The sequence below is a fragment of the Aulonocara stuartgranti genome (genome assembly GCF_965226115.1).
Source record: "Aulonocara stuartgranti genome assembly, chromosome: 12".
NCBI lineage: Eukaryota > Metazoa > Chordata > Actinopteri > Cichliformes > Cichlidae > Aulonocara > Aulonocara stuartgranti.
Genome location: NC_138948.1, coordinates 7,227,671 through 7,251,965, shown reverse-complemented (window position 1 = coordinate 7,251,965; position 24,295 = coordinate 7,227,671). Strand labels below are relative to the sequence as shown.

Here is a 24,295-nt window from a genome sequence, read left to right as displayed (position 1 = left end):
TGAAAGGGAGTGAGAAAAGGACATGAAAAAAAAGAGGGGGTGACCACATATGAGAAAATCCACGGGAGAAAAGTATGCCTTTATCTTTTAATAAACGGTAAAGCCAGGAGGCAACATGAAATTACAGCATAATAGCAGTGGAGAGTCTTCTGAAGACTTAATTGCCTTAATTATAGCAGTGCGGAGAGAGAGCAGGAAAGGAAAGCATGAGCAGAAGGAGGAAGAAGGAAAAAAACAAGGGAAGCAGAGGAGAAGAAAGGTAGCAGTGGGATAGAAGAGCTGGAGCGTGAGACAGATGTTGCAGGTGTATCCAGGTGTAGTTCGGTTTGCACGTGAGCCTGTGTTTTTCTGTTAAACATGCATTTATAAACACACACGGATGGCTCTGTGTGTGACACAGAGTTAATATGCCAACCCTCGGTCCGTGTGAATGACGGAGTGAGTTCTACACTGAGAAGAGACTCTTTCCAGACGAGTGAAAATTTCGCTCCCTCAGATCTTACAAGCTGGCAGGTTTACTTAGGGATGCTAAACATAGCTTTCATTTTCCTCTGCGTCTAGACTGAGTCCTCAGTGCTTTCTGCTGCGGTTTTTGTTCACTCGGGGACGATTGTACCCTAATTCTAATGTCTCCGAGCCAGCGGGAAGTTTGTTTAGCCAGCATTATTATGAAGTACCTGTAAACCCCCCCCCCCCCAACCACCATTTTGGCAGGCAGTTCGGGTTGAGAGTTCAGCTGACTTTTGAGCATGGATGACTGATCAAGAGAGGGAGAGAGATCACGTCTCAGCTTTGAGAAAAATATTAACTTTTTGCAGGATTTCACAGTGAGACAGTTTTCGGTTTGCCTTGTTTTTGACCACCTCTGTTTGCCTCGCAGGGCTTTTGTCCTCATATGTTTACTTTTTGATTCATGGATAAAGATCAAATCTTACAAACTACCGTTGGTTGAGTAAAAAAGTACAAAAGATGGGGAATCATGGTAATCTAATATTATCTGAACACTTTATAGTGTTTCAAGTTCTTGATCAGTGAATCTCCACTGGTGAAAGAAGCTCTGTTTAAATATACTTCACTTCAAAGGTGTCAAAAGTAAAAGTACTTCTGCAGTAAAATGATCTTCTTAGTGTTTATTGTATTTTTTATTATAGATGACATTGTTATTCACTCATTATCACAAACCGGGGTGCTTGGGAGTAACTTAAATAACAGTTTGTTGTATTTTATGAAATTACACTACACTAAAGAAATAGTTCCATAATTACATCACTACATTTTATCATTGTCCACATATTACATATGTGGACAATGTACCAGTACATGGTGGTAAATATACCACCAAAATTCCCATCTCCTTGTTTCTTGAACAATTCACCCTTTAATGTTATATTAGTTTTTATAAAACCCAAATATTGTAAACTGTTACTTGTCAGGCAACTTTCTGTCTTATTGCAACTTTCATCGTGACTTCCTTCCCGATAAGCTTAATGACCAGACCTCTTTGAAATCCCTGTTGAATCTCAATGAAAGCCCACTTTTCTAGTGTGCAATTCATCTTTTTTTGAAAGGTTTACCACAGACGACTTGGTGCTGTCTCAGATTTCTTGCACAATGTCTCGTTAAACCCAGTTTGACTCATTGAAATAAACCGTATTTTAGTTCTGAGCAAATTTTTTAACCGTATTAATCCATCTTTTGGTGTCCGAAGATTGTAATTTTTTTATGGTGTTTTTTTTAAGCAAGCCAGTTTGCCTGTGGGTGCATTTTTGTTGTCGTCAGGCAAGTCCCTGCACTGCAGCGCGGGCCTGCCCGAGTGGAGATTCTTCAGGAGGGAGATCTCTTTCTTCTCAAAGCGTCTTACCAAGAGCTATTAATTATTAACTGGGAGAGCTAACATCAAAGGAGCAGACTTGTGCTGAATTAAATGGGGGCTGGAGCCTGGCAGCGTGGAGCTGAGAGAAAACTGGGTGAGAGGGAAAAGCCGATTCCACACCGCTCGCTTTTGAACTTTCCAAGTACAAAAGTTAAAGAAAAACGGAGAAAGAAAAGAGCAATGCTAGTTTATGTAAAGGAAGCAGAACGAAAGAGAAAGTTGGAAGCGCTTGTACTTATTGCGTGTTGCTGTTGTTTTTCATGGGGCTTTCCTTCACTGCTGGGAATGATTGATTCAGTTTGTTTAGTTAATTAGTCTTTAATGAGCTATGAAAGCCAGATTCATAAACATCTTGTCTATGGATTAAGCCAAGGGGAAATCTAATTAAGACAGCTTGAAATTCAGAGACATGATATGTTTACATTTTCCTGAAGCTGATGTTCACTCAGAGTCACTCAGAGTCAAGCCCCCCCAATCAGAGGACTTTTGTTCCTTTTGTTTTTCTTCCCCTGTGCTGTAAAATAAGCCCATGTACTGAAAATCTAACTATTCTATACAGTTTCATTATTTGCTGTGAATGCAAATAGTAGCAGTGGACTGTGTAAAGGAATTAAAAGCTGCCAGTTAAGTTGGAAAAAGTTTATTTCAAACTTGCTTTAACTTCACCTGCTTGTTCTTGGACAGCTATGTTAATCATTACCACCTTCCTACAGACTCAGGAAACACAGGAAACTTAAGAGTGTCACGCAAGCATCCTGTAGAAAAGCTAATCTAGGGTAAAGTCACAAAAATGATATTAAATAATGGATTATTTTGAATTTAAAAGCCTTTTTACTTTTCTTCACTCCTCATTTTTACACAGGACCTTTAGTGGCCTGTTTTTACAATTCTCTGCCATCCTATAGACTCACTCATGACAAGTAATTGATAAATTAGTCAGCAATTATTGTCAGTTGAAGCCTTTGTGACATGATGTGCCATATAGCTACCAATTAGACAAATAAAACTTGAATAGCGCACCGAGGGCTTTACAAGCCTTTGATTTGAGGAGCGCTGAGGGCCTTTTTGAGACCCACGGTGGTCTTTCTACTGAACTACATGGCTGCCCTTTTGACAAATGATGTTGAAAGTTGCTCAACATCCCATTGTTGAATGTTGTTACCTCAGAAATCAACATGATATGTTGGGAAAAGAGCAATTGTGCCTCCCCCGCACATACCACCGCTCCCTGTCCCCACTCCGTGTCCGTCCTCCGTGCCTGCAGAGTGGAGCGGTGACACTCTGCAGCCAGTCGGCAGCGGAGTCACAGCACTGTACATTGTCACTTTGATCTTCACCCCCCGTCCCTGTTCCCTCCAGTTATGAAGAACGCTGGCAAGAGCCCAAGGGCACTTGATAATACCAGGATATGATCCAGCCGCGCTCTTTTAGATCATGTAGTGTAGACATCAAAACGCTGTCTAAATAGGGCACCGTGAATCAGGCGGGGTGAGAACGGGTTGTAGGGGAAGGCAGGAGTTAAGATAAAGGAACTATTTTTTTTTTTTTTTTTTTTTCCCTGACGAGGGGAAGCCAATTTGGATTCTGCAAGGAGATACTCAGGGTTCTGCAGATCCAAGCATTTCCTTTATCTTTTGCCTTTAGCAGAACTCTTCAAAAGGCCTCTGTGTTATGACTTTCCCCCCTCTCAGATGAAAGGAGCTCACAGTTTTAACAGCAGGAAATCCATGATAACTTTATTTAACTTTTCTAAACCTGCACAGCAGAGTTGCATCACATGGAGCTGTGCATGCGTTAGTTCCTTATGGAAGTGTTTAAGTCTCTGTCGTATTATTAACTTAATATGGCGCAGATATACGTGGAATGACATCATGGTGGAGAAAGCCACATGTGCATCCAAGCAAATGTTGTCCCCGGCTTGTTTACGTCTCATCTGTTCGATTTAATTTTTCCTTCTCGTTTTCTCACTTCAGATAATGTGTGTGAAGGTTACACTCGGGCAGAGAACTCCCTCTAGTGGCCTTGAGTAAAATGTGAAATCCAACTTTGGGAGTTGAGTGTCTTTATCGGTATGATTATGCATTCCCCGGCTATTTTTCCTCAATATATCTAATGATTACTTTGTTCTGTGTTGGCAGGCAAAGAGAGCGGTGCAGCGGGGAGCCACAGCCGTCATCTTTGATGTATCTGAGAATCCGGATGCCATCGACCAGGTTTGTACACACAGAGAATTACTCCGGCATTCACGCTCTCAACAGCACTGAAACAGTCTAATCTGTCTCGGTCTCTCCGTGAAAGACTCTCCGCTTTTCATTTCTGAATGAAGCTTAGCAGCTTGCCCTGCCCTTCTGGCTGGCAGTGTATGAGTGTGTGTGTGTGTGTGTGTGTGTACAAACAATGATCTTTCTATCTTTAGTTCTGTTCAAAAGCACGCGGATCAGCCTCGCGCATTCAGCCATTCTGGGCCTTTCATCTCTCCCAACTTGTGTTTGGAGGAGTGCACTACACTCTGTGAGGACTGAAAATTGATATCCAGGTTCAGCTTTCACTAGACCATGACCAAACTCTGTTGAGCTCACAATTGCACAGGTAGCATACTTTACCTCACCTCCTGAGAGCGTTCTTTGAGTGCAAGTTTAGGGGAGCACAGGCTAAAGTAAGAAAGCATATCTCTTGTCACACAAATCGAGACAGTATTCCTGACTCCCGTGTCTCTGCCGTTAAGAGGTATAATACTCGAGTTGCTCCTCTTGAACGCCTTTGTCACAAGAATTCTCCTGTGGTATTCATTCCTGCCACACCAGGCCTGGACTTGCAGGGTTTTTTTTTCCCTCTCTCCTTGCCTCTTCTTCTCTGCTGCCGGATCATAAAGCGCGTAGCTGAGAGATAAAAGGGATTGCGCGCAGACCACATGAAAGGCAGCGCTAGGCGGCTGTGTTAAATTCCCCCGAGAGGCTTTTCCAGTCAGAGCAGCCCGATCAGCAGAGACAGGAGTCACAAGGCCGAGGGGCAGGGAGGAGGAGCTTAAAGAGAATTAAGGTCCTGGGGCCAAAATTAGGAGAAGCTTTATAAACTTAATGTACTTGACCTCCTTTTTCCTCTGTTTATACTGTAATGTGGGGCCAAGTGCCACTTGGAGTTTTGTTTTGGGAAAAGTTAAGTTTATGGTTAACTTTGTGCTTGTGTACTGTATTTTTATTTTTAGCTAGTTTTTATTGGGGCATTACTTGTTAAAGGGGAAACTCGAGTTGCAGTGGAATCGTTTCTCAGAGTAAGAGCAGCTCACCAGAATCAAGCGGGAGATCAAAAGTTTCAGCATCTATACTTTTAAACCAGAACATACAGTAATTCACTGGGGAACATGACGACAGCAGAAGAAATAGCAATGTGAATATATCTTCGGTATTTCCCTTGGGCTTTTCAAATTACAGATTCCAACCAGCAGACGAGCGGGAAGAACAGAGAGGGCGAGGAGGAGTAAAGGAGTATGCCAACTGACTCAAAAGCCAGAACATACTATTCACTGACTATTTCCTCCTACTCCCTCTGGCAAACGTGGCCGCAGTTTCCATGTCTCGGGCCTATAGGTCATTTTTCCCAGCTGGGAAAAGTTTAAAACTTTTTACATTCACAAAGGTCACCGGTTTCTCTTTGCCTCATATCCTCTTTGTCTCACACTACATATGTTAATTGGTCTAGAACAATCCACCAGAGAGTGGTTTAAAATTGTTGGAGTTGAATAAAAAAGAACAATCAGTCCTGGGCATAATTAAAAAGGCCTCATTTTGCATATTTGACACTTGTATTTTTATTTTTTATTCCTATTTATTCTATTTATCCCCTTTGTATATTTTATTTATATTTGTCTCTGTATTTATATGTGTGTGTGTGTGTGTGTGTGTGTATGTATGTGTGTATATATATATATATATATATATATATATATATAACAGTTCTGTAACTGTAACTTCGGTCGTTGCTGTGCTTTTTTTGGAAGTCGAATTTCCCAGAGGAACCCACCCGAGGGATTAATAAAGTTCTATCTTATCTTATCTCAAATGCATTTGAGCTCAAGGTTTAATATCCACAGACCAAACTTCAGCTCAAGCAACCCTTTCCATGAACTGTTTTTACATATATAAAAACAGCTTGAAATTAAAACTATAATGGAGCTAAAAAAAAAAAACAAAGGTTCAACCTGTCCGTACCTCCATATTGCAGTGGTCTGCTTTGATTCCAGACAGACACACACATCTCCCCTGGGGTTTGCGACAGGAAGGGGATCTGGCTTAAGACTTTGCCTGAATCAAAACATGCGGAGCGACCCACTGTGGCGTCCCCTGGAGACGAGGGATCCGCTATTTCCACTAATTAAGGAGGAAGGGTAGTTCTGACTGTGAAAGCACAAACTTATTGGTTAACTTGCGATTGACTAATACCACAGATAATCCTCCATTATGAAACAGAATAACCGAGATTTACAAAATAGACTGAAAACTAGTGACCGAGTGCATAAGCTCAATAGTAAAGTGTTTACAGGGTCAGTACAGAAAGAGGTTCACCCACACTTCTTTAGGACCAGAGCTCTGATTGGAACCATAGCTGTCGCCACGAACAACACTGGAAAGCTACGTCCATGTTTTATGGAAAAAAAAAAAAGAAAGATGATTTTTTTTTTTTTTTTTTGATCATCTAAAAATAACCTACATATAAGAAAGCCTTAAACAGTAACGTTCAGCTAATGTGAGTTTCTCTCATTGTCTTCACACGAGGTCGGACATTGAAGTTATCATTGTGTGTGACATAGTGCTTTGGTGCCACCCTCTCAGTAGATATGTTATTGGAAACAAACTATATTAGTTACTTTATCCCTTCCTTTAACCAGCTTTGTTCTGATTGGCTGCACGTTGCAAGAAGAAGGTGGCTGGGGCATCTGTGCTCATACAGGGCCACAAAAAAACCTGTAAATGTGGAGTTCTACATAGACAGACCGCATTATTTAAAACCTTGGCCGTGCATAACAGGTCCCTTTTGAACACGACAGCTTTCATGTCAAAATTACAAAACCGGTCTAATTTAGTTAGAAAACAAGAGGCCTGTGTCTCACGTGTCTTCTTTCTCCGTCTCCTCTTCAGCTCAACCAGGTTGCTGAGGATCCCTTGAAGCGGCCGGTGGTTTACGTGAAGGGCAACGACGCCGTCAAACTGATGAACATCGTCAACAAGCAGAAAGTGGCCCGTGCTCGGATACAACACAGACCACCGAGGGTAAGTGCTTACTCACAAAAAACCCTCAAAATCGCTGTGTAGATGGAGTGCATGTGTGTGGGACAAATCTCAGGCGCATGTGAGGAACTTGGGGATGAGGTGAACATGTTTGTGAGGCCCACGCGGCAAAACAGCGCAGAGAAGCTTTGGATGTGAAGACAAACGAAAATTCCAGCTGTGAAATCTGACCCCTTTTCCTTTCTTCTCTGCTCTTTGCTGCCCCGAGGCCAAAGACTTTTTCGCAGCACTTTGAGAGATTAATATCAGCCGTTCAAAGAGCTGTTTGTTTGCTTGGAATATTTGATAAGAGACCTGCACACTTTGAGGTCAAATAACTTGACATAATGAAACCTCAAGAGAAAGGATTGGTGATGAGAGAGACTTTTCAGGGAGCAGTAGTGTAGCAGTGTAGTAAAAAAAACAAACCGTATTATTATTGCTACTGACTCGTTTAAGCTCTAGTCTGCAGAATGGTCTCAACTGTGTAGTTGTAGCTCGAACCTGTGCAAATTACTGACAGAGTGAGAAGACAGTGATGCACATGGCAAAGTGAACTGGCCAGCATGTATAATCATCCACGTATCTGTTCTTTAACACGCCACTGAATTATGCATGAAGGTCGCATTTTATATTATTTGCATTGAGCGGCGAATGAGTCACAGCTTTGCGTGTTCTGGTCTGCTGAGCAAGTAACAAAAACTATAATCAAATATGTCGAAATGCCAGTAAATGGAATTTTCTTTCTTTTAAATGCAAGTCTTTATACGATGAAATAACCCTTTTAACGAGACGCATGTGTTTCTGTTGCTTTCCTTTTTCCACAGCAGCCCACAGAGTATTTTGACATGGGCATCTTTCTGGCCTTCTTCGTGGTGGTGTCGTTGGTTTGCCTCATTTTGCTCATCAAGATCAAACTGAAGCAGAGAAGAAGCCAGGTTAGTGAGGAGCTCAAATAACTTGAGAAACTGTTTCATAATATGCCAGTCTGTGTGTGTCACAACCAAACGTATGCCCGCGTCGTGCTGAAAACACACCCAGATATACAACGCCGTGCCTTGTTTTTCCAGTCAGCACGACTTTAGTGGGAGTTGGAGGCGTTGCGTCAGGCGACAGTAGCTCTGCCGCTGATTGATTCCCCTTCTGTGCCGACAAAAAGCTCTCGGTGGAGGCTTACGTCGGGTGCATGAATCAGGATTAGCATTCAGTTAATGCTGATGCGAGGCTGGCTGGAGGAGCCAAGTGTACAGAGATGTCATGACGGCGCGTAAAACCTGTCGACGTGGTCGTGACTTCGTTTGGTGGTTAATTAAGTGAACTCGCCTCACACCGAGGGCGGATTTATCACACGTAACAACCATTTCCTTCTCAAAATGTGAAGAATTAATGAACTGCTTGTGGTGTAAATATTGCTTAAACAGTAACTGTAAATCCATTACGTTACTTTTTTGGTTTTAATGAAGGATTCCTCAAGGGATCGTCCTCGCGCGACTCGAGTTAATTAACAGACGGAAAATCCTGAACTTTTAAAGTCCTCGTGTTTTCTGTTTGTTAACCCTGTGATGGGAATTCCTTTCATCCCAAATTCATTGCTCTCTTGCTAATCAGGGTGTGGGTTGTGACCTGGGATAATACCCTGTGGAGACGTGATTTAGTTAAGCCAGAGCATAAATAACCGTGTCTTGTAAACAAGTGATGCACCATCAGTTTAGGCACTCAGTACTATAAATCACAATGTCTGCTCCACACGAGTCATTTAGTTTAATCCTAGTAGGCAGTTCTGTACGTGCCGACTTATCAGTCAACATTTCCTAATAAGTAACAAGTTTAAGACGACGCAAAGCAAATTAAAAGATGAAACGAGGACAGGGAATTAAAACCAGAAAGATGCTCATGCATCAGTGAAATATTGCAAAATGATGCACTGTGTCAGAGGGAGAAGTGTTAAATCATGATGTCAGCCCCCCAAAACGCACACTTGCCAACAGTAATGTGTAGACACTTTAATGGAATTTCTTTTGAAATCGCTCATCTCAGCTTTTATGTCAACTTTGCTTCGAAAGGTCGTGCAAAAGTCAGATGTTGGTCTCAAATGTGCTGCTACCCCCTCTGACACTGTGCCACACCCTCCTCTCCACAGAGCTCGATGAACAGAATGGCCATCCAGGCTCTGGAAAAGATGGAGACAAGAAAGTTCAAGGCCAAAGGCAAGGGACAGCGCGAGAGCAGCTGCGGAGCCTCTGATTCGCTGAGCAGCAGCTCCACCTCTGACTGTGCCATTTGTCTGGAGAAGTACATCGATGGTGAGGTAAGAAGAGTTTTTTACCTGGGGTACCCTGAAATCTGGAAGGAATGAAGGAGTTATTTCACTTCTCTGAAGCTTCACATAGGTTGTTTTTTTTTTTTTTTTTTTTAGGCCGCCTTCGTGACAGACCATATTATCAATCAATCAAACTTTCTTTGCGTTTAGCACTGTTTAATAATAATAATGGATTGGATTTATATAGCACTTTTCAAGGCACCCAAAGCGCTTTACAATACCACTATTCATTCACTCTCACATTCACACACTGGTGGAGGCAAGTTACGGTTGTAGCCACAGCTGCCCTGGGGCAGACTGACAGAAGCGAGGCTGCCATATTGCGCCATCGGCCCCTCTGGCCCCTCTCAACACCAGTAGGCAGTAGGGTAAAGTGTCTTGCCCAAGGACACAACGACCAGGACAGAGAGCCCGGGGATCGAACCCGGCGACCTTCCGGTTACACATGCGCTTCCCAACCCCCAGTGCCACGGTCGCCCCAATGTCTTTTAAAACTGAGAAATTGATAATAAAACTGAGCAAAATGTTATAAATCTGCACAAATAAAAAGATGACCATGGATGAAAGGGAAGAAAATAAAGCAAAGCTGGATTAGGAAAGACTGTGCTGAATGTTGTCTGCTTGTAACAAAGCAAAGCACTTTTATTTGATAACTGCCGACACGTTTTGTTTCTTTAAATCAGATTTTTTTTAAATGAGAATATTTCAAACTGTTAAAGCAAAATGCATAATAATGCAGTCCAGACTAACAGTTTGAGTGACACTTTGCAAAACACCGAAAAGTTCAACACAAACGCAGGACTAATGTAAAACATCTGCATTGAGATGGATGCTTTTAAACGCTTCAAGGTTCACGCAGGCATAAGTGAACCATATGGGAGTCAGAATGCTTAACTCTGGTCGTGCTAAAGCGGTCATCCACCCGTCTCGTTTGTTTTCTTTTCATTGCATATTCTGTTGACATGAAACATAATGCAGTTTTTATGGACAATGGAATGGAAGTCCCCCTGATGTGCTCGGGGACCGCAGTCCTGCGATCTTTAGTGACACGCTTTCCGCTACCTTTTTAGATGTTTAGCTCAGTCTTTCAGAGCACCTGGAGAGATAAGGGTACCCAGAGTGCACTGGATTGTGATTAGGCTTCCTGTTTTCGCATTGTGGCCTTCTTTAATCCTTCAAGGAGTCATTGTCAAATTATGTATCCTAATCTTTGTAGATTTACAGTAAGAGCATTGCTCATCCTCATTCAACGATGATGGGGGGGACAAACCCCAGTGCCCAGAAGGGACGTAGTGGTGTGTGTGTGTGTGTGTGTGTGCGCGAGAGTTTGTGGTTATGTGTGTCTTCGGTAAGGAGGAGAAGAAAACAGAACAAAGCATGGCGCCAGGATTGCACAGAGGAAGTGGCGATATAAAAGACTGAATGGCATCAAAGCTGTTTTTGAGCAGTGAACCAAGCAACAAAAGAGCCTAAAGATGAGTCATATTAAGCCACACAGTAAAGTATTTGTGGCAGTGAAAGAGTTGTCGCTGGAAAACCAGTGCTCCTAGTTTAATACTTTGGAATTCTTCAAATGGAAAATTATCATATTTAATGGTGTATGAGTAAAAGCCTGCTTTGTTTGAAAACGTGGATTCATTGAGCATTAAAGTTGCATTTTACTGTGGTGTGAGTATTGTGTTTGTCCCATGATGTCAAGTTAGTTTTAAAAAGTCAATTAGACTCACGATCAACCGATAACAGTTCAGTGTAGCTTTGCTGCCACCTTCTGGACACCAGGCTTCTCTTAAGTTCACATTAATTCACACTTTCTTAAACTTTTCTGCATATATAATACAACTGCAACTATGAAATAATACATATAAAATGTGTTTTTAAAGGAGACCTGTTGGATACATGGGAAGTTTCAAATAATGTTATCAGAGTATGTGCAAGTTGTCTCTAGGCTTTGTATGATGTCAGAGAGGATGGGTTTATCGCTAATATGGTCATCTTAGGGACAGAGCTATAAATACAACGCCCCCACCCACCTGCCGTTCAAATCTTTTGTTTGCAAGCAGCAGCCAATTAGATGATAGCTGTATTAAAGGAATCAGGGGAACGCTGGCTTAAAGGGTGGGTAAATGGAAATAAATGGCTTGTTTCCTGCATCACAGCCGAGTATAAGATAAAATGAGGAAATCTTTTTATACTGCAGTCACTCTTTTAGTAACCAAGGATGGACATATGGAGCTTGAAACCCCTGAAAGCTGATTCTGCTCATCAGGATGTTTTCTGTCGGAGAAACGTTTCGTCACTGTTCCATGTGACTTTCTTTCTTTGTGGAGACCAAAAACATTTCTCCGTTGGAAAGTACGAACATGAGCATGCATCAAGATATTAGGACTCCTTTAATGCAATATACATATGAATGACTTATTGGTAAGAAATTAATTGGCTTGAAAATGTTGAAAATGTCTTAACTGGGTTTAAGAAAAACCCCCAAAAACTAAATGACTTGTTTGGGTGTTTGATTTTTTTAATTTTATTTATTTATTTTTACATTAATCATTTGATTTTTTTTTAACCACTGACATAAACCAGATATATTGAATGTTTTTTAAAATATTTCTAGAATGAATTATTTATCGGACAGTATTATGAGATTTAAAAAGATTATATCAGCGTAATTAAAAATAAGAGCATGCGTTTGATATATTTCATTGCTGTATTTGCTGCTGTTTGTGCTTTGACAGTGCATGAAGATTAACTGCTGAATTTTTTATTTTCTCCTGCAGGAGCTGCGGGTTATCCCTTGTGCCCACAGATTTCATAAGAAATGTGTCGACCCCTGGCTGCTCCAACATCACACCTGTCCCCACTGCAGACACAACATCATTGGTGAGTTGATGTTCAACCTCTGGTTATGCTGAGGGTCCCTTTTAGAAATGTTTCTTAATGTTGTTTTATTTGTCATCACAGAGCAAAAGAAGGGAAATCCAGGACCAGCATGCATGGACCCCGGCAATCCAGTCCATGGCAGGCAACGAGTGGTCCTGCCAGTTCATTACCCGGGAAGGGTGCACCGTGCTGGTCAGGTGACAGCTTACCCAACTAGAACCAGCATGGACCCGCATGGCAACCCAATCACGGTGCTCACTGTGGACCAGCACCCAGATCCCCAAGGTCTGTACCCACCCCAATCGACGTCGGCCTTTCTCCGGAGCTACCACCCCACTCTCCTGGAGCATTCAATCAACCCTCACCACTGTGGATTAGAGCACCGTGGACCCCCTGCTTACCCTTCACAGCCTCATCATGTTACGTTTAAAAGACCCAAAATCCATAATCGCAACTTCTCCCGGGCAGCCTGTTTTTCGCAGTATGAAACCATGTACCAGCACTACTACTTTCAGGGGCTGACTTTCCCTCAACCTCCTGATGGTGGCCAAGGATCTGCTGTGCCAGGGCAGCTTGGTGGAGGAGGGGTCCACAAGAGCCACCACAGCAGGGCTTTTCAGCAAGGGCTGTTGTACCCCACGGTGGTACACATGGCACCTGCGTCTTCTTCAAGGATAGCTGATAATGGCAGCACTTCTGGCCTTAGCTGCTATCACGGGCACCGCTCAGTGTGCAGCGGCTACCTCGCTGACTGTCCTGGCAGTGATAGCAGCAGCAGCAGCTCTGGCCAGTGCCATTGTTCCTCCAGTGACTCCATGTTGGACTGTACTGAAGTCAGCAACCAGGGGGTCTACGGTAGCTGCTCTACTTTCCGCAGCTCACTGAGCAGCGACTACGATCCTTACGTTTACCGGAGCAAGAGTCCGTGTCGGGGCTCCGGGGGGGAAGCGGGAGCTACGGCTTGCAACACAGTTTCAGCTGAGGACTCATCTTCCCCTGCACCCTTGGGACATGACTGCCTCCAGCTCCCAGCTGGAGCTTCAGGATATAACACGGGGGACCATCTCTCCAACTGCAGTTTGGAGCCCAACTATAGCAGTCGCTCATCACTGGAACCCAGGGAGAACAGCAAAAATAGTACTACCTCAGCCGGGGCTTCAGAGGCTGCCGGAGGTGACAGGGGACAGGGGGCACAAGAGGAGTCGGGGGAGCTCGGGGCCGCAGCCTGTAGCTGCTGTTTTGAGGTGCTTCCGCCCAATGTTGAGTGCAAAGGGCAGGACTTGGACCAAGCAGGGCGTCTTGCCTCCGAACGCTGTCACAGGGAAATGGACTTCCAGTGGTCAACCTCCAAGAACTACTTTGCCTCTGAGCAATTGTGCCCTTCCTCTGAGCAGGTGAGCTATGAAGGGCTGCCTTGCTGCTTCTACAAAGAGATGAAGGTCCACAGGGCCACAGCAGGGCGTTATACTGAGGACTACGCTGTTAATGTGCAGTATGCACACGCAGACTCAGAGGCCTGCTCAGGACAGGGCTGCTGCGAACTCAACCAGAGAATACCCATTATTCCTGAGGACACAGATTGTGAATCGGGTACAGGGGCAGAGACCCAGAGCAGTTTATTACCAGTCAGTGTCACAGTGGAGACGGAGTTGCGGACAGGGGAGCAGCGTGAGCCCACGGACAGGTACTTCACCTCAGGACAGTTTAGAGGTCACCCATACCTTCAAGAGGAGGAGACCAGGGCTTTGTTTCACCCTCAGCTCTCTGCAAGCCCCACTGTACTGGGAAGCAGTACTTCAACATATGAGGGAGGTTTGGGCATATGAACCTGAGTCCTGAAAGAATGGGACAATGTATGTGGTACCGTGTCAGTCAATCATTGAAACCCTCAGTTGCCTTGTTCTAGCCTTGCTCTCTGAGCACTGAATGTTATCATCTTAGATTGTGTGGATTTCTACTGAAATGGCCTGTCATTCATATGTATATGTATATATATATATGTATGTATGTGTATATATATATATATGTATGTGTATATATATATATATGTATGTATGTGTATATATATATATATATGTATGTGTATATATATATATATATGTATGTGTATATATATATATGTATGTATGTGTGTGTATATATATATATGTATATATGTATATATGTATATATATATATATATATATATATATATATATATATATATATATATATATATATATATATATATATATATATATATATAGTATTAAGTTCATTCCTGTGGCCACAAATGATACTACACACATGGATGGAGGTTGTTAACTGAAAATTCAATTGGGTTGGTATTGGCATCTATTTGAAGACTTCCTGCTGCCATGAAGGGTTTGCAATCTGGGCCCAGTTTTTAATAAAATCTCAACTCAGTTTTGTTTTTATGTGCCAGCTCTAGAAATCTGATTTTTTTTATTTTTTTTTTTACACATAAGTACACTATCCGCATCTACATATACATTTTGCATATTTGTGCACATGACCACTGCCTTTAAAGCTTCATCCACCAAGTCAAGTAGATTTTATGGACTTAGCTACCAATACCAAAACAGAAAGACATGATTGTTTTATTTTAAACTGTTTTCAAGCAGGGAAATGGGTCTTTCTAGGTATTTGTGACCCACTCATTTCTCCATGGAGAAAAAAAAAAAGCTATGTATAACTACAGAAAATTGCATAGAAATGTGAATGCAAGGCTGACACTGGTCAATACACAGAATTTGTTTTATGCATTGCGTTTCTGTCCAGTTGTGGCCTACCTGTATGAGAGATGCCAGAGCAACGTGGCAAGCCTTATGCTGGGCTGGGAAGCTATTTGTAGCAATATCTAGACACTGCACAGGTTTTCGTTAAACTTCAGACCAGAGCGAGTGTCTCGGGGTCAATAGATTCAAACATAGAGTGTAGCACTCTACTTAATGTTTGGAAGCCCTTAAAAGTGTATTTTTTTTGTCACTTACCCGATTTCCACAATGAAACATGCTCTATTAAATATCTTTAAAGGTTCTAGCATGTATCAAAAGGCCAAAGGAAAGTAGCTGGAAAAGACTCATCTTTTAAAAGGGTTCCTTATTTGTACTGTGACTTTTCTTTTTGAATGATGCAGTTATAAGTACCGCAGTGTATCCGTTTGAATCGTGCTGTGCATAATACATACTTGCGATATCATTGCTTGTCATTCATGCCTTTCTGTTTGTCCTGCAGACTGTTTTTAATACTGTTTCTATGAAATATACACATTCTCTACACAGAGGAAAACCTGAAATAACCCTATTTATAAGTTAACCCAGTGCTGTAATCAAGTGAGAATCTAATCTTGCCTTTTGCATAGAGATATGTACCTACTGCAAATATAACATTTTGGGGTACTTGAGTCACTATTTAAGTTTTTTTGTTTTTGTTATTGTTTCTAGCACTTAAGATTAAAAAATGTGTACAAAAATTAATATTTTTTAAGAATATAATTATTTTCTGTCATTACTATTACAAATGTTTAAAAAAAAAAAGGCTAGAAATCAATCTGTATATTTCTGTACCTGTATAGCAAACACATTTCATAAATGGAAATATGTTCTCTGAATATTTATTTACTAATATATTTATCTTTAAGCCATGTCTTATGTTCCGAGTGTATGAACATTTGAGTTGCTTTTTATTTTGAGGAAAATCACTAACATGAGACTTTGTATATACATGGTAATTGCACAAAAGACGATTAAATCTTCTCTGACCAAAAAACTGATTTTAAAACTTTAGTACCATACAGTTTTGTAATTAAAGTGTATAAAGATATGTAAAATATACAGTTTTATTCAAGTAACTAATGTTGTGGTGTCCTGCTTTTCATCATGTGCACTCTATATTAATGTTTTCTTATTTTGTGCAAAAAGTCAGTGGTTTAAATTCTAAGAGCTTCATTATAAGGAGTAATTAATGTGCCTTTTGCAGCTTTGGTAATAATCCATTTGGATATTATGATTAGCTTTTTTAGCTTTTATTCATCACCAAAACACATTACCAAAAAAAAAAATCATCTTGTCATTTGTACAAGTACACATACAGTGAGATCTATTAAGAGCAGTTTTCATAATAATTCCTCTGGATTTCATAAATGTTCTCTGACCTTTGGTCATTCTGCAATGAGCAGATGGAAGCCTCAAGCTAGAAAACTCAAGTCTGAAAAATCTGTACAGTCATACTGCAGAGACGCCTGAAACTGACTTTACTTATTCGATATTTTACAGAAGGCATTCGGAGTGCATCTCACAGCTTGAAACCAGAGTGAAGAGCCACAACTCCACCTGTGAAATTGTAGTATTGCACACAATAGAAACCTGCATCTTCAATCATGGATTTGAACTCCTCCTGCAGAGGAAAAAGAACAAGGGGACCAATGACTAACAGTGAATCCACAAAGTGACAGACATGCACACAGCAGTACAGTGTGAATACATAACAAGCTTCAGCTGTTTCTTTTCCAGAGTGGATGTTTAATACTGTGACTGTGCATATAGATCCAATCAGTTGATGTGCACTAAAGACACTGTAACCTCATTTAAATGCTGTCAATTTTTTCTTAGACTAAAAGAGGGTTTAGAAATGTGACAAACAGTGCCAGTACAATAGAGTACTCAGATAAACAAATTCACGCCATTTATCATGAATCAAATCTCTCTTTCAGAAAAAATTATGTGAATGAAAGATCTAAGAAGGGAACTTGAAATTCAGAACTGTAATCAAAGTAAGCGCAGCAATGACAGAAATAAGATACAGACCATAAATCTGCCTTACCTGGCTGGGGAACTTGCGGATGCTCTCTACTAAATACTGATAAGACTTCCAGTCTCCAGCAATAACCTCTCCCAACACTGGGATTATCTGGAAACTGTACGCATCATAAAGCCTGAAAAAGAAAACGGGAATCTCTCAGAACTAGAACCCAGTGTTAGTCTCAAATAACTCCCATAATTACACATTTCACTGAGCTCCTGGACAGTCTGAGGTGCAGCCTGACAGAATTGGATGCACCAAATCATGTCAGGTAAGCATGGGGCTACTCAATAGTATCACTTCCTCCAGGAACTGCCTCGATACTCTCGCCATATGAGACTGAGCTTTTTCGTCACCAGGGGGGAGCCAGGACCCACTGCAACAGTGTGAGGTCTGACACTCGTTTAATCCTGATACCTAATGGCAGTCAGGGTATCTATCATTGGAAGTAGTGCAAGGACTTGGTTTGAGTAGAGTCCATGCATGAGTGGCCTGGGAGATGAGGGCTACTCAGGTGGGCAGGGGTGATTGTGTGTGTGTGTGTGTGATTAACAAACCCCTCTGCTACTTGCTGTTACTTGACCAGATTTATTTCACAGATGTTTAATAAACATTATCCTTTACTCTTGATTTATATGATTTTCCAGAGTTCATTTGTGAATATCATGTATTTATACTTTTCAATAAACTAAAACCTCTAAATCACATGCAATCACAGTTCTAGTGCCTCATTTCACTTTGTGTTGAAATCTGTTGAACTTTAAGTCAACAGTCTGCAAGTCAAACTGATCAATGATCAGCTGATGATTCTCAACTTCTTTTTAAATATCCCAAAACTCCATTTCTACTTAAGTGCATGCATACTATCTTAAAGAGAACCAGAAGAGGGCAGCAAGAGCTCATTTAGTCTGTTACATCTGCAGTTTCAGAAAAAGTCAACTGACTTGTAATTAAGCAATATTCATCACATTATATAAACTTATAAAACCATAAAAGCATCTCTTATAGAGAAAATGAACATTTCAGCAAGACTATTTTTTACAGTATTGATTTATATTACATATGCACTCAAGGCCATCTTCTCCTCCTCACCTTGCTAACAGGGGATTTGTCACTTTGCTGAACTCTAAGCACATAAACCTGCCGCCAGGTTTCAGGACCCGCAGAGCCTCCTGCAGTGCCTGAAACAGCCAGTTATTAATTTAATGTCAAAGGACACAAAAAAATGTTACTCTAAAAACACAGCTGCTGGATTCATCTCTTATTTAAACTGAGAATAAATTAGTAAAAAATAAAATTTAACTGGAAACAGAAAATAAAAAGACCGTTAAAAGTAACTTACCTGATCTATATGAGTAACGTTTCGAATGCCGAAGGCGATGGTGTATATATCGAACTGGTCATCATCAAAGGGCAGTTCCTCTGCGTCGCCAACCACCCATGATAGACCTGATACAAAGGAAAACGCAAACAAGCATGAATTCTGTGGGTTATTGGCAGTTTGCAATTCCTCGTGACAGTTTATGCCAATAGCTCCGCCATAATTACAGTGTATCTGTTCGGGTCATGCATGGCTAAACAGAAATCTCCCACACTTATAATTAAACTGTTTGCATCTCCTGTATCCTGTGTGTCGTTCCCACCACCATGACTTGCAGAATGTTTCAAGCTGAATAGTGGCACAAATTTAATTTACATTTTGTTTTACTTGATCTAAAAGTGTTTACAGTCAAGTTGCAGTGTTTCCACCACTAAAGCTGGATGCTTATATCTGATATCAGTGAACGCAGGTTTTTTTCTTTAAACGCATTTCCGTGCATACGTCTCCTCCGCTCTGGTGTCAGGTTGACATTGTTGTCAAGATTTCACAATCAAATAACTTTTTTCCACTGACGTAAGCCAGGTATACACTGCAATTGTGGCTGTCCCACAAGAAAGACGACCAACGTGAAGGAAATGCTCCAAAACGCAGTTGTACGTAACAGCGAGTTGCCTTTTGTAACAAACCAACCAGTATGATGCAGAAGTTTGGTCTGTACGATGTGTTCAACTGTTCCGGCTCCAGAGAGGATGCAGGTGGGATAAATATCTCAGGAATCACCACCTTGCATCGGAACATGCAATTAAACACGTATAATGATTGGATAGCGTTCTCGAACAACTCCTTTTCCCCATAATACAGTGTCACTGCTGGTGCTCTACCAGTTCTGCATGGTTTCTTTTGAGAACCAGACGATATTTTGACAGGTTTGAGAACCGATTATTATGTAGAGTTACAAGCAGAAGGTAGGGGAATTTCTGTGGGAAGGAAATGATGAAGAGAATCTCTGAATCATTGATATTTTTTTTTGTTTGTTTTTTTAATTGTGACTTAGCCCAAAAGCCACTAACAACTCCAGGTTCAATTTTGGACCACAGCAGTGGTAAACATTTTGGCACTGGCATCAGTCTTTTTTTGGTGGAATTGCATAGAATCTGTCCTATATTGGGCTCCACAGATCCACAAACAAAACTTTTGCTTAACTACCACAACGATCAACTCAATACTGGCATCACTGCGGAGAAGAACAAACCCAAACAGACATTTCTGATTTCAAGAAAGGAGAAAATCTCATTGAGCTGTGGTAGCAAAAACTTCATCTGTATATGTGATCTACTATTTTAGCTATTACCAGGACCACATTTGAATGAATATTTGAGGAACTGCTGCTATGCATCAGACCCAATGAATCAGAAGGTATGACCTTTGGAAACTGTGCACCAAACCTCATTTCTACAAGAGCCATTTCTGAAATCTCACAGACTGTAGGCATTTCAAGTATTATCTCCAGGCTGATGACAATATGTTATAGACATATTAGTGACACTTTTGCACATCTTAAATTAAAAAACAGTATTTTCCACATTAACCTTTTGATTCTGAATGGTTAGTTCTCCTTCTGTCAGACACAAAGCCAGCTTTCATCAATGAAAAGCTGTTGATTTCTCAGTTATAATGCATCTGAGGCTACGTGACACAGCATACATTGCCAGTTTCCTTCAGAACAACTCAGCCAAAGTGAGGCTAAGGCTCCTATTACTGATGAGATCTGTACATGCACAGAATCACAGGGACCGAGTATCCAGCTTGAAGACACTTGAAGCAGTTTTGCATTTAGAAGATTACCAGCAGTGATGCCCAAGCTCTCAGCCTTCTCCTTTCCCACTTTGAGCATCTCTTTGTTGATGTCACAGACAACAGCCGTTGACTCCCGGGGCCCGTCCGTCTCTATCGTGGAGTAGCTGTTGGAAATGTCCTGCAATGACAGCGTCTGGCCGAAGCGTACCGCCCGCCTCTGTTGCCGCTCCCGCTGAGAGCGAACGTACTCCAGGAAACGGAAAGAAATGTCACCTGAAGATCATCACAGGGAATACAGATGTGTATTGCCAGTAGATGTTTCAGTTTGATGTTTCGCAGAAGCGCACACAAACGGTTTTACCTGTTCCACCCGCCACGTCCAGGAGCCGAGCACCAGGCTGCGGATGCATCGCATGCAGCAGCATGTCCTTCCACAGTCGATGAATCCCCAAACTCATGGCATCATTCATTATGTCATACTTCTGTGCCACATTCTCAAAAACTTTATATACTGAAAAAGAAAAAAAAACAATAAGAAAGAGGTATAGAATAGGGGTAGGATTTATGACGTAACCTATAATATTATCATAGCTACCCTGGACATCAAATATGACATGATACAGTGGTTTAGTGATACAATGCAAAATAGTCCATATATGAAATATCAGTAATCTGTGCAAATGAAATAAAAGAATATCCCCAAAAAGTTTAGAAAGCAGAGCGTTAGTGCGTATGTGTATCACAGTTATTCGTTTTAATGTAGCAGCTCAATGTGAGTGAGTTCCTCCTTCACTTCAAGGTTTGCTGCAAGAGTCCTGACAGCGACTAGAAAGAGAGAGCAGATTTCTCCTGTTTTGGCTTCCCTTCATTGGCTCCCTGTTAAATCCAGAATTGAATTCAAAATCCACCTCCTCACATACAAGGTCTTAAATAATCAGGTCCCATCTTATCTTAATGACCTTGTAGTACCATATCACCCTATTAGAGCACTTCGCTCTCGCTCTGCAGGCTTACTTGTTGTTCCTAGAGTATTTAAAAGTAGAATGGGAGGCAGAGCCTTCAGTTTTCAGGCCCCTCTTCTGTGGAACCAGCTTCTAGTTTGGATTCGAGAGACAGACACTATCTCTACTTTTAAGATTAGGATTAAAACTTTCCTTTTCTCTGTATCTATTATTGTGCGATCTACTGTACAATATAAAGCGCCTTGAGGCGACTTTTGCTGTGATTTGGCGCTATATAAATAAAATTGAATTGAATTGAAGGTCATTTTGTGTATTTTTTATTTTTACCCTCAATAATATGGCAAGCTAATGCACAAGGAGTCAGGAATTACTGACTGCTACAGAGTTGTTATAGTTAGTTTTGTATTTTCTAATTAGATTTTTTCTTCATTGAACTTTTAGTTTTTAAATTCAGTTTAGTTTAGTTATTTTCCAAAGTGGATTTCCTTGTTTCAGGTCTAGTTTTTATTTATTTATTTATTTTAATAAATGTTTAGTTTTAATTTAGTTGTTAGTGTTAGTTTTAGTCCTTTAATTATTATTGTATTAAAGGCATGTATTAGAGGCAAGATTTAGGAAAATTAGTGCAGATATTACAATAAAAACTTATGACAAACTCATAGTGTGTCATAGTATTGTAGACATCTCAATAATAATATAATGTCTTTCGGTGACTAGCAGGCCAAGTTACCAAACTAACAGACACTAAAACTAAGGCCATTACCTCTACATTTTTTTTTAAAGTTTAGTTTGTTTTCACATCTAGTTTCAGTTTTTAGGTTAGTTCCAGTTGACTGTGATAAAATTGCTCTGCTAAGTCAGCCCAGGTCAAAAGTTTGGGAGACTTTTTGGAATTTTGGAGAGTTATAGAGGTAGGTAGGGTTGGGATGGTTTCACATGTGCAGACATCCCATGTCTGCACATGTGAAATATGATGAATATGAATATACTGGGTATAAGATGTTAAATATGGAGCACCCAGGCAGGAGGACAAGAGGAAGACCACAGGGAAGCTTCATGAATGTTATGAAGGAGGAAATGTATATGGGCTGGTATGACAGGATGCTGTGGGATATTAAAGGTGTCACTATGAAAATAATCATAAATAAAGTTGACGGCATCGCACTTTAAACACTTAGAAGTTCACTGAATGTTGCCTCAGACATAAATGGTTAGCCGAATTGTCTAGCAGTTCCTCACGACTCTAAAATGACCTCATATCGCGTGCTTCAAAGTCTGTACATGTCTAGAGAGGCAACGAACTATTAAATGGAGAGATTTTTATATGAAGACTGGCTCCACAGTCGCTCACCTCTTTTCGCCTTCTCTGCTTCCGACACGGTCTCAAAACCAAAATGCGTACTTCTTTCTTCGGCTGATTCGCTAAAACATCGACAGGACGGCCGAGCAGAAACCCCGGCGGCTGTAACGGTGATGTTTCTGTGAGAAAGTCGGATCGCTTGACGGACAAGCAACCTCACGGACGCCGCCATGTTGCCTGACAGTTATGTCACGGGATGTCGTCATTCGTAGGCGACAATGTAGTCTTTTTTTCTAAGTAGCAATATTACAAAAATCTAAATACGTTAGTAATAATAATAATAATAATAATAATAATAATAATAATAATAGTTTAATGCAGGTTTTGTGAAATTTTCATGTAACACAGGTGAAGGGAAACTTTTATGGTAGCTGGCCAGGCTACATTTTCTCTTTAGCTGCATTTTAGTGTCCTGTGGGGTTCTCCATGCAAATTGCTTTATTGTATAAATTGTATCAGCTAAACCTTTTTCATGGAAAGGATATTGTATCAGAGTGTGTCCTTGTAGTACAGTGTATTAAATATTTGATATTAGATATTTTTTCTCTACGATATGTTTTTGGTTACTTGCTTAAAAAAAGGATATTATTACTCAAATAAGAATCATAACTGTAGGTAAAAATCAATGATAACCTCACCGGCATAGATGTGGCATAGATTCAACAAGGTGCTACAAACATTGATCGGAGATTTTGGTCCACATGATACATGATACAGCAGCATCACAAAGTTGATGCAGATTTGTTTGTTGCGCAACTATGATGTAAATCTCCTGTTGTGGTCTAAATCTAAAATATATAGAGACTGTTGATAAATATTATAAAGCTCAAGATTTTAATTTATTTGAAAGCTTGTTTTATTGTTTTTGTTTCATGACATTGTTCTGGTTAGCAAGGCCATTAGGGGGGTTTCATAGTTGACGTTATGCAATCAAACAATTACTGTGTGACCAAAATTTTAAAATAAAAAACTTTATCATAATTTCATTTCATTCACTGAGAAAATATTATTATCCAAGAAGACACAAATACGAAGAGCTGGTTCGGGTTCAGGTTTTTAGGCCTTTCTCAAAGGTCAGTTTGCCAGGGAACTAAACCTCGCAGTATCCATTCAACAGATGAATCAGTGATTTTACTAAATCTGCTTGGTTCTTCTTTTTTATTACTTTTTGTATAAATCATCAGGGGTGAAATGTAATATTTTACTTTTCTGTTGTTGCTCCTAAGTTAAGCTCTTCTTGCCTACTGTGTGTTCTGTTTTGGGATCGCTATTGTTTCTCTTATATTCATTCCTTCTTCAGCACATTTTGAGCATTTTTAAGTTTGTCTCTTATCACTGTTATGCACATGGCATTATGCACATGGCATTCAGTAATACATCTCTTTTAAGTCTGCAGATTTTTCAGAGGTGTTTAGACTCTATTAAAAGTGGTTGAAAATTGTCTCTAACTTAATGAGGAGAAAACAGAAGTCCTTGTTTGTGCCCCCAACAAATTTATGCAGAAAGTAATGGTGACTAGTTCATCAGGAACTTCAGAGTATGTTTTGAGTCAGCTTTCATTTTAGACACTCTGTCTCACTCTTGCTTCTATCATTTAGGGAAAATTGTTAAGTTGAGCTCAGTTGCGTCGCGCTTTGAGCTGGAAATTGGAAATCATCCTTTTATTTCATCATGTCTGGATGATTGTAATTCATTGTTCACGTCTCCTATGAAAT

At 40.7% G+C, this 24,295-nt stretch overlaps 2 protein-coding genes across 4 annotated transcripts in view; one reads left to right on the top strand and one right to left on the bottom strand.

The window, feature by feature from the left end:
* znrf3 (zinc and ring finger 3) overlaps positions 1-14,321 on the top strand; it is a 69,464-nt gene extending 55,143 nt beyond the window's left edge. For 2 of the 3 annotated variants that reach the window (XM_082555485.1, XM_082555487.1), the window contains 6 exons: positions 4,012-4,086; positions 7,009-7,140; positions 7,965-8,075; positions 9,278-9,445; positions 12,235-12,337; positions 12,419-14,321. In XM_082555485.1, coding sequence (XP_082411611.1) covers positions 4,012-4,086; positions 7,009-7,140; positions 7,965-8,075; positions 9,278-9,445; positions 12,235-12,337; positions 12,419-14,163 — 2,334 coding nt within the window. In that variant the 3' untranslated portion in view covers positions 14,164-14,321. The remainder of the gene's footprint in view (positions 1-4,011; positions 4,087-7,008; positions 7,141-7,964; positions 8,076-9,277; positions 9,446-12,234; positions 12,338-12,418) is intronic. The other variant, XM_082555486.1, reaches the window with a different exon arrangement.
* Positions 14,322-16,348: 2,027 nt separating this feature from the next.
* On the bottom strand, positions 16,349-22,783 carry coq5 (coenzyme Q5, methyltransferase). Its single transcript, XM_082555981.1, has 7 exons — positions 22,572-22,783; positions 20,620-20,769; positions 20,307-20,531; positions 18,483-18,589; positions 18,233-18,321; positions 17,162-17,273; positions 16,349-16,735 (listed from the first exon to the last, which is right to left on the bottom strand). Exons 1-7 carry the CDS (start codon positions 22,750-22,752, stop codon positions 16,634-16,636), a joined length of 966 nt encoding a protein of 321 aa, XP_082412107.1. The 5' UTR covers positions 22,753-22,783; the 3' UTR covers positions 16,349-16,633.
* Between the last annotated feature and the right edge of the window lie 1,512 nt (positions 22,784-24,295).

Excerpts from the sequence above, each read along its gene's own strand:
- coq5 (XM_082555981.1), bottom strand. The coding sequence starts at position 22,752 with ATGGCGGCGTCCGTGAGGTTGCTTGTCCGTCAAGCGATCCGACTTTCT. Across the intron at positions 20,532-20,619 it reads GGACGTGGCGGGTGGAACAG|GTGACATTTCTTTCCGTTTC; the intron begins GTAAAACCGTTT and ends GATGATCTTCAG. Across the intron at positions 18,590-20,306 it reads GAGCTTGGGCATCACTGCTG|GTCTATCATGGGTGGTTGGC; the intron begins GTAATCTTCTAA and ends CCTTTGTATCAG.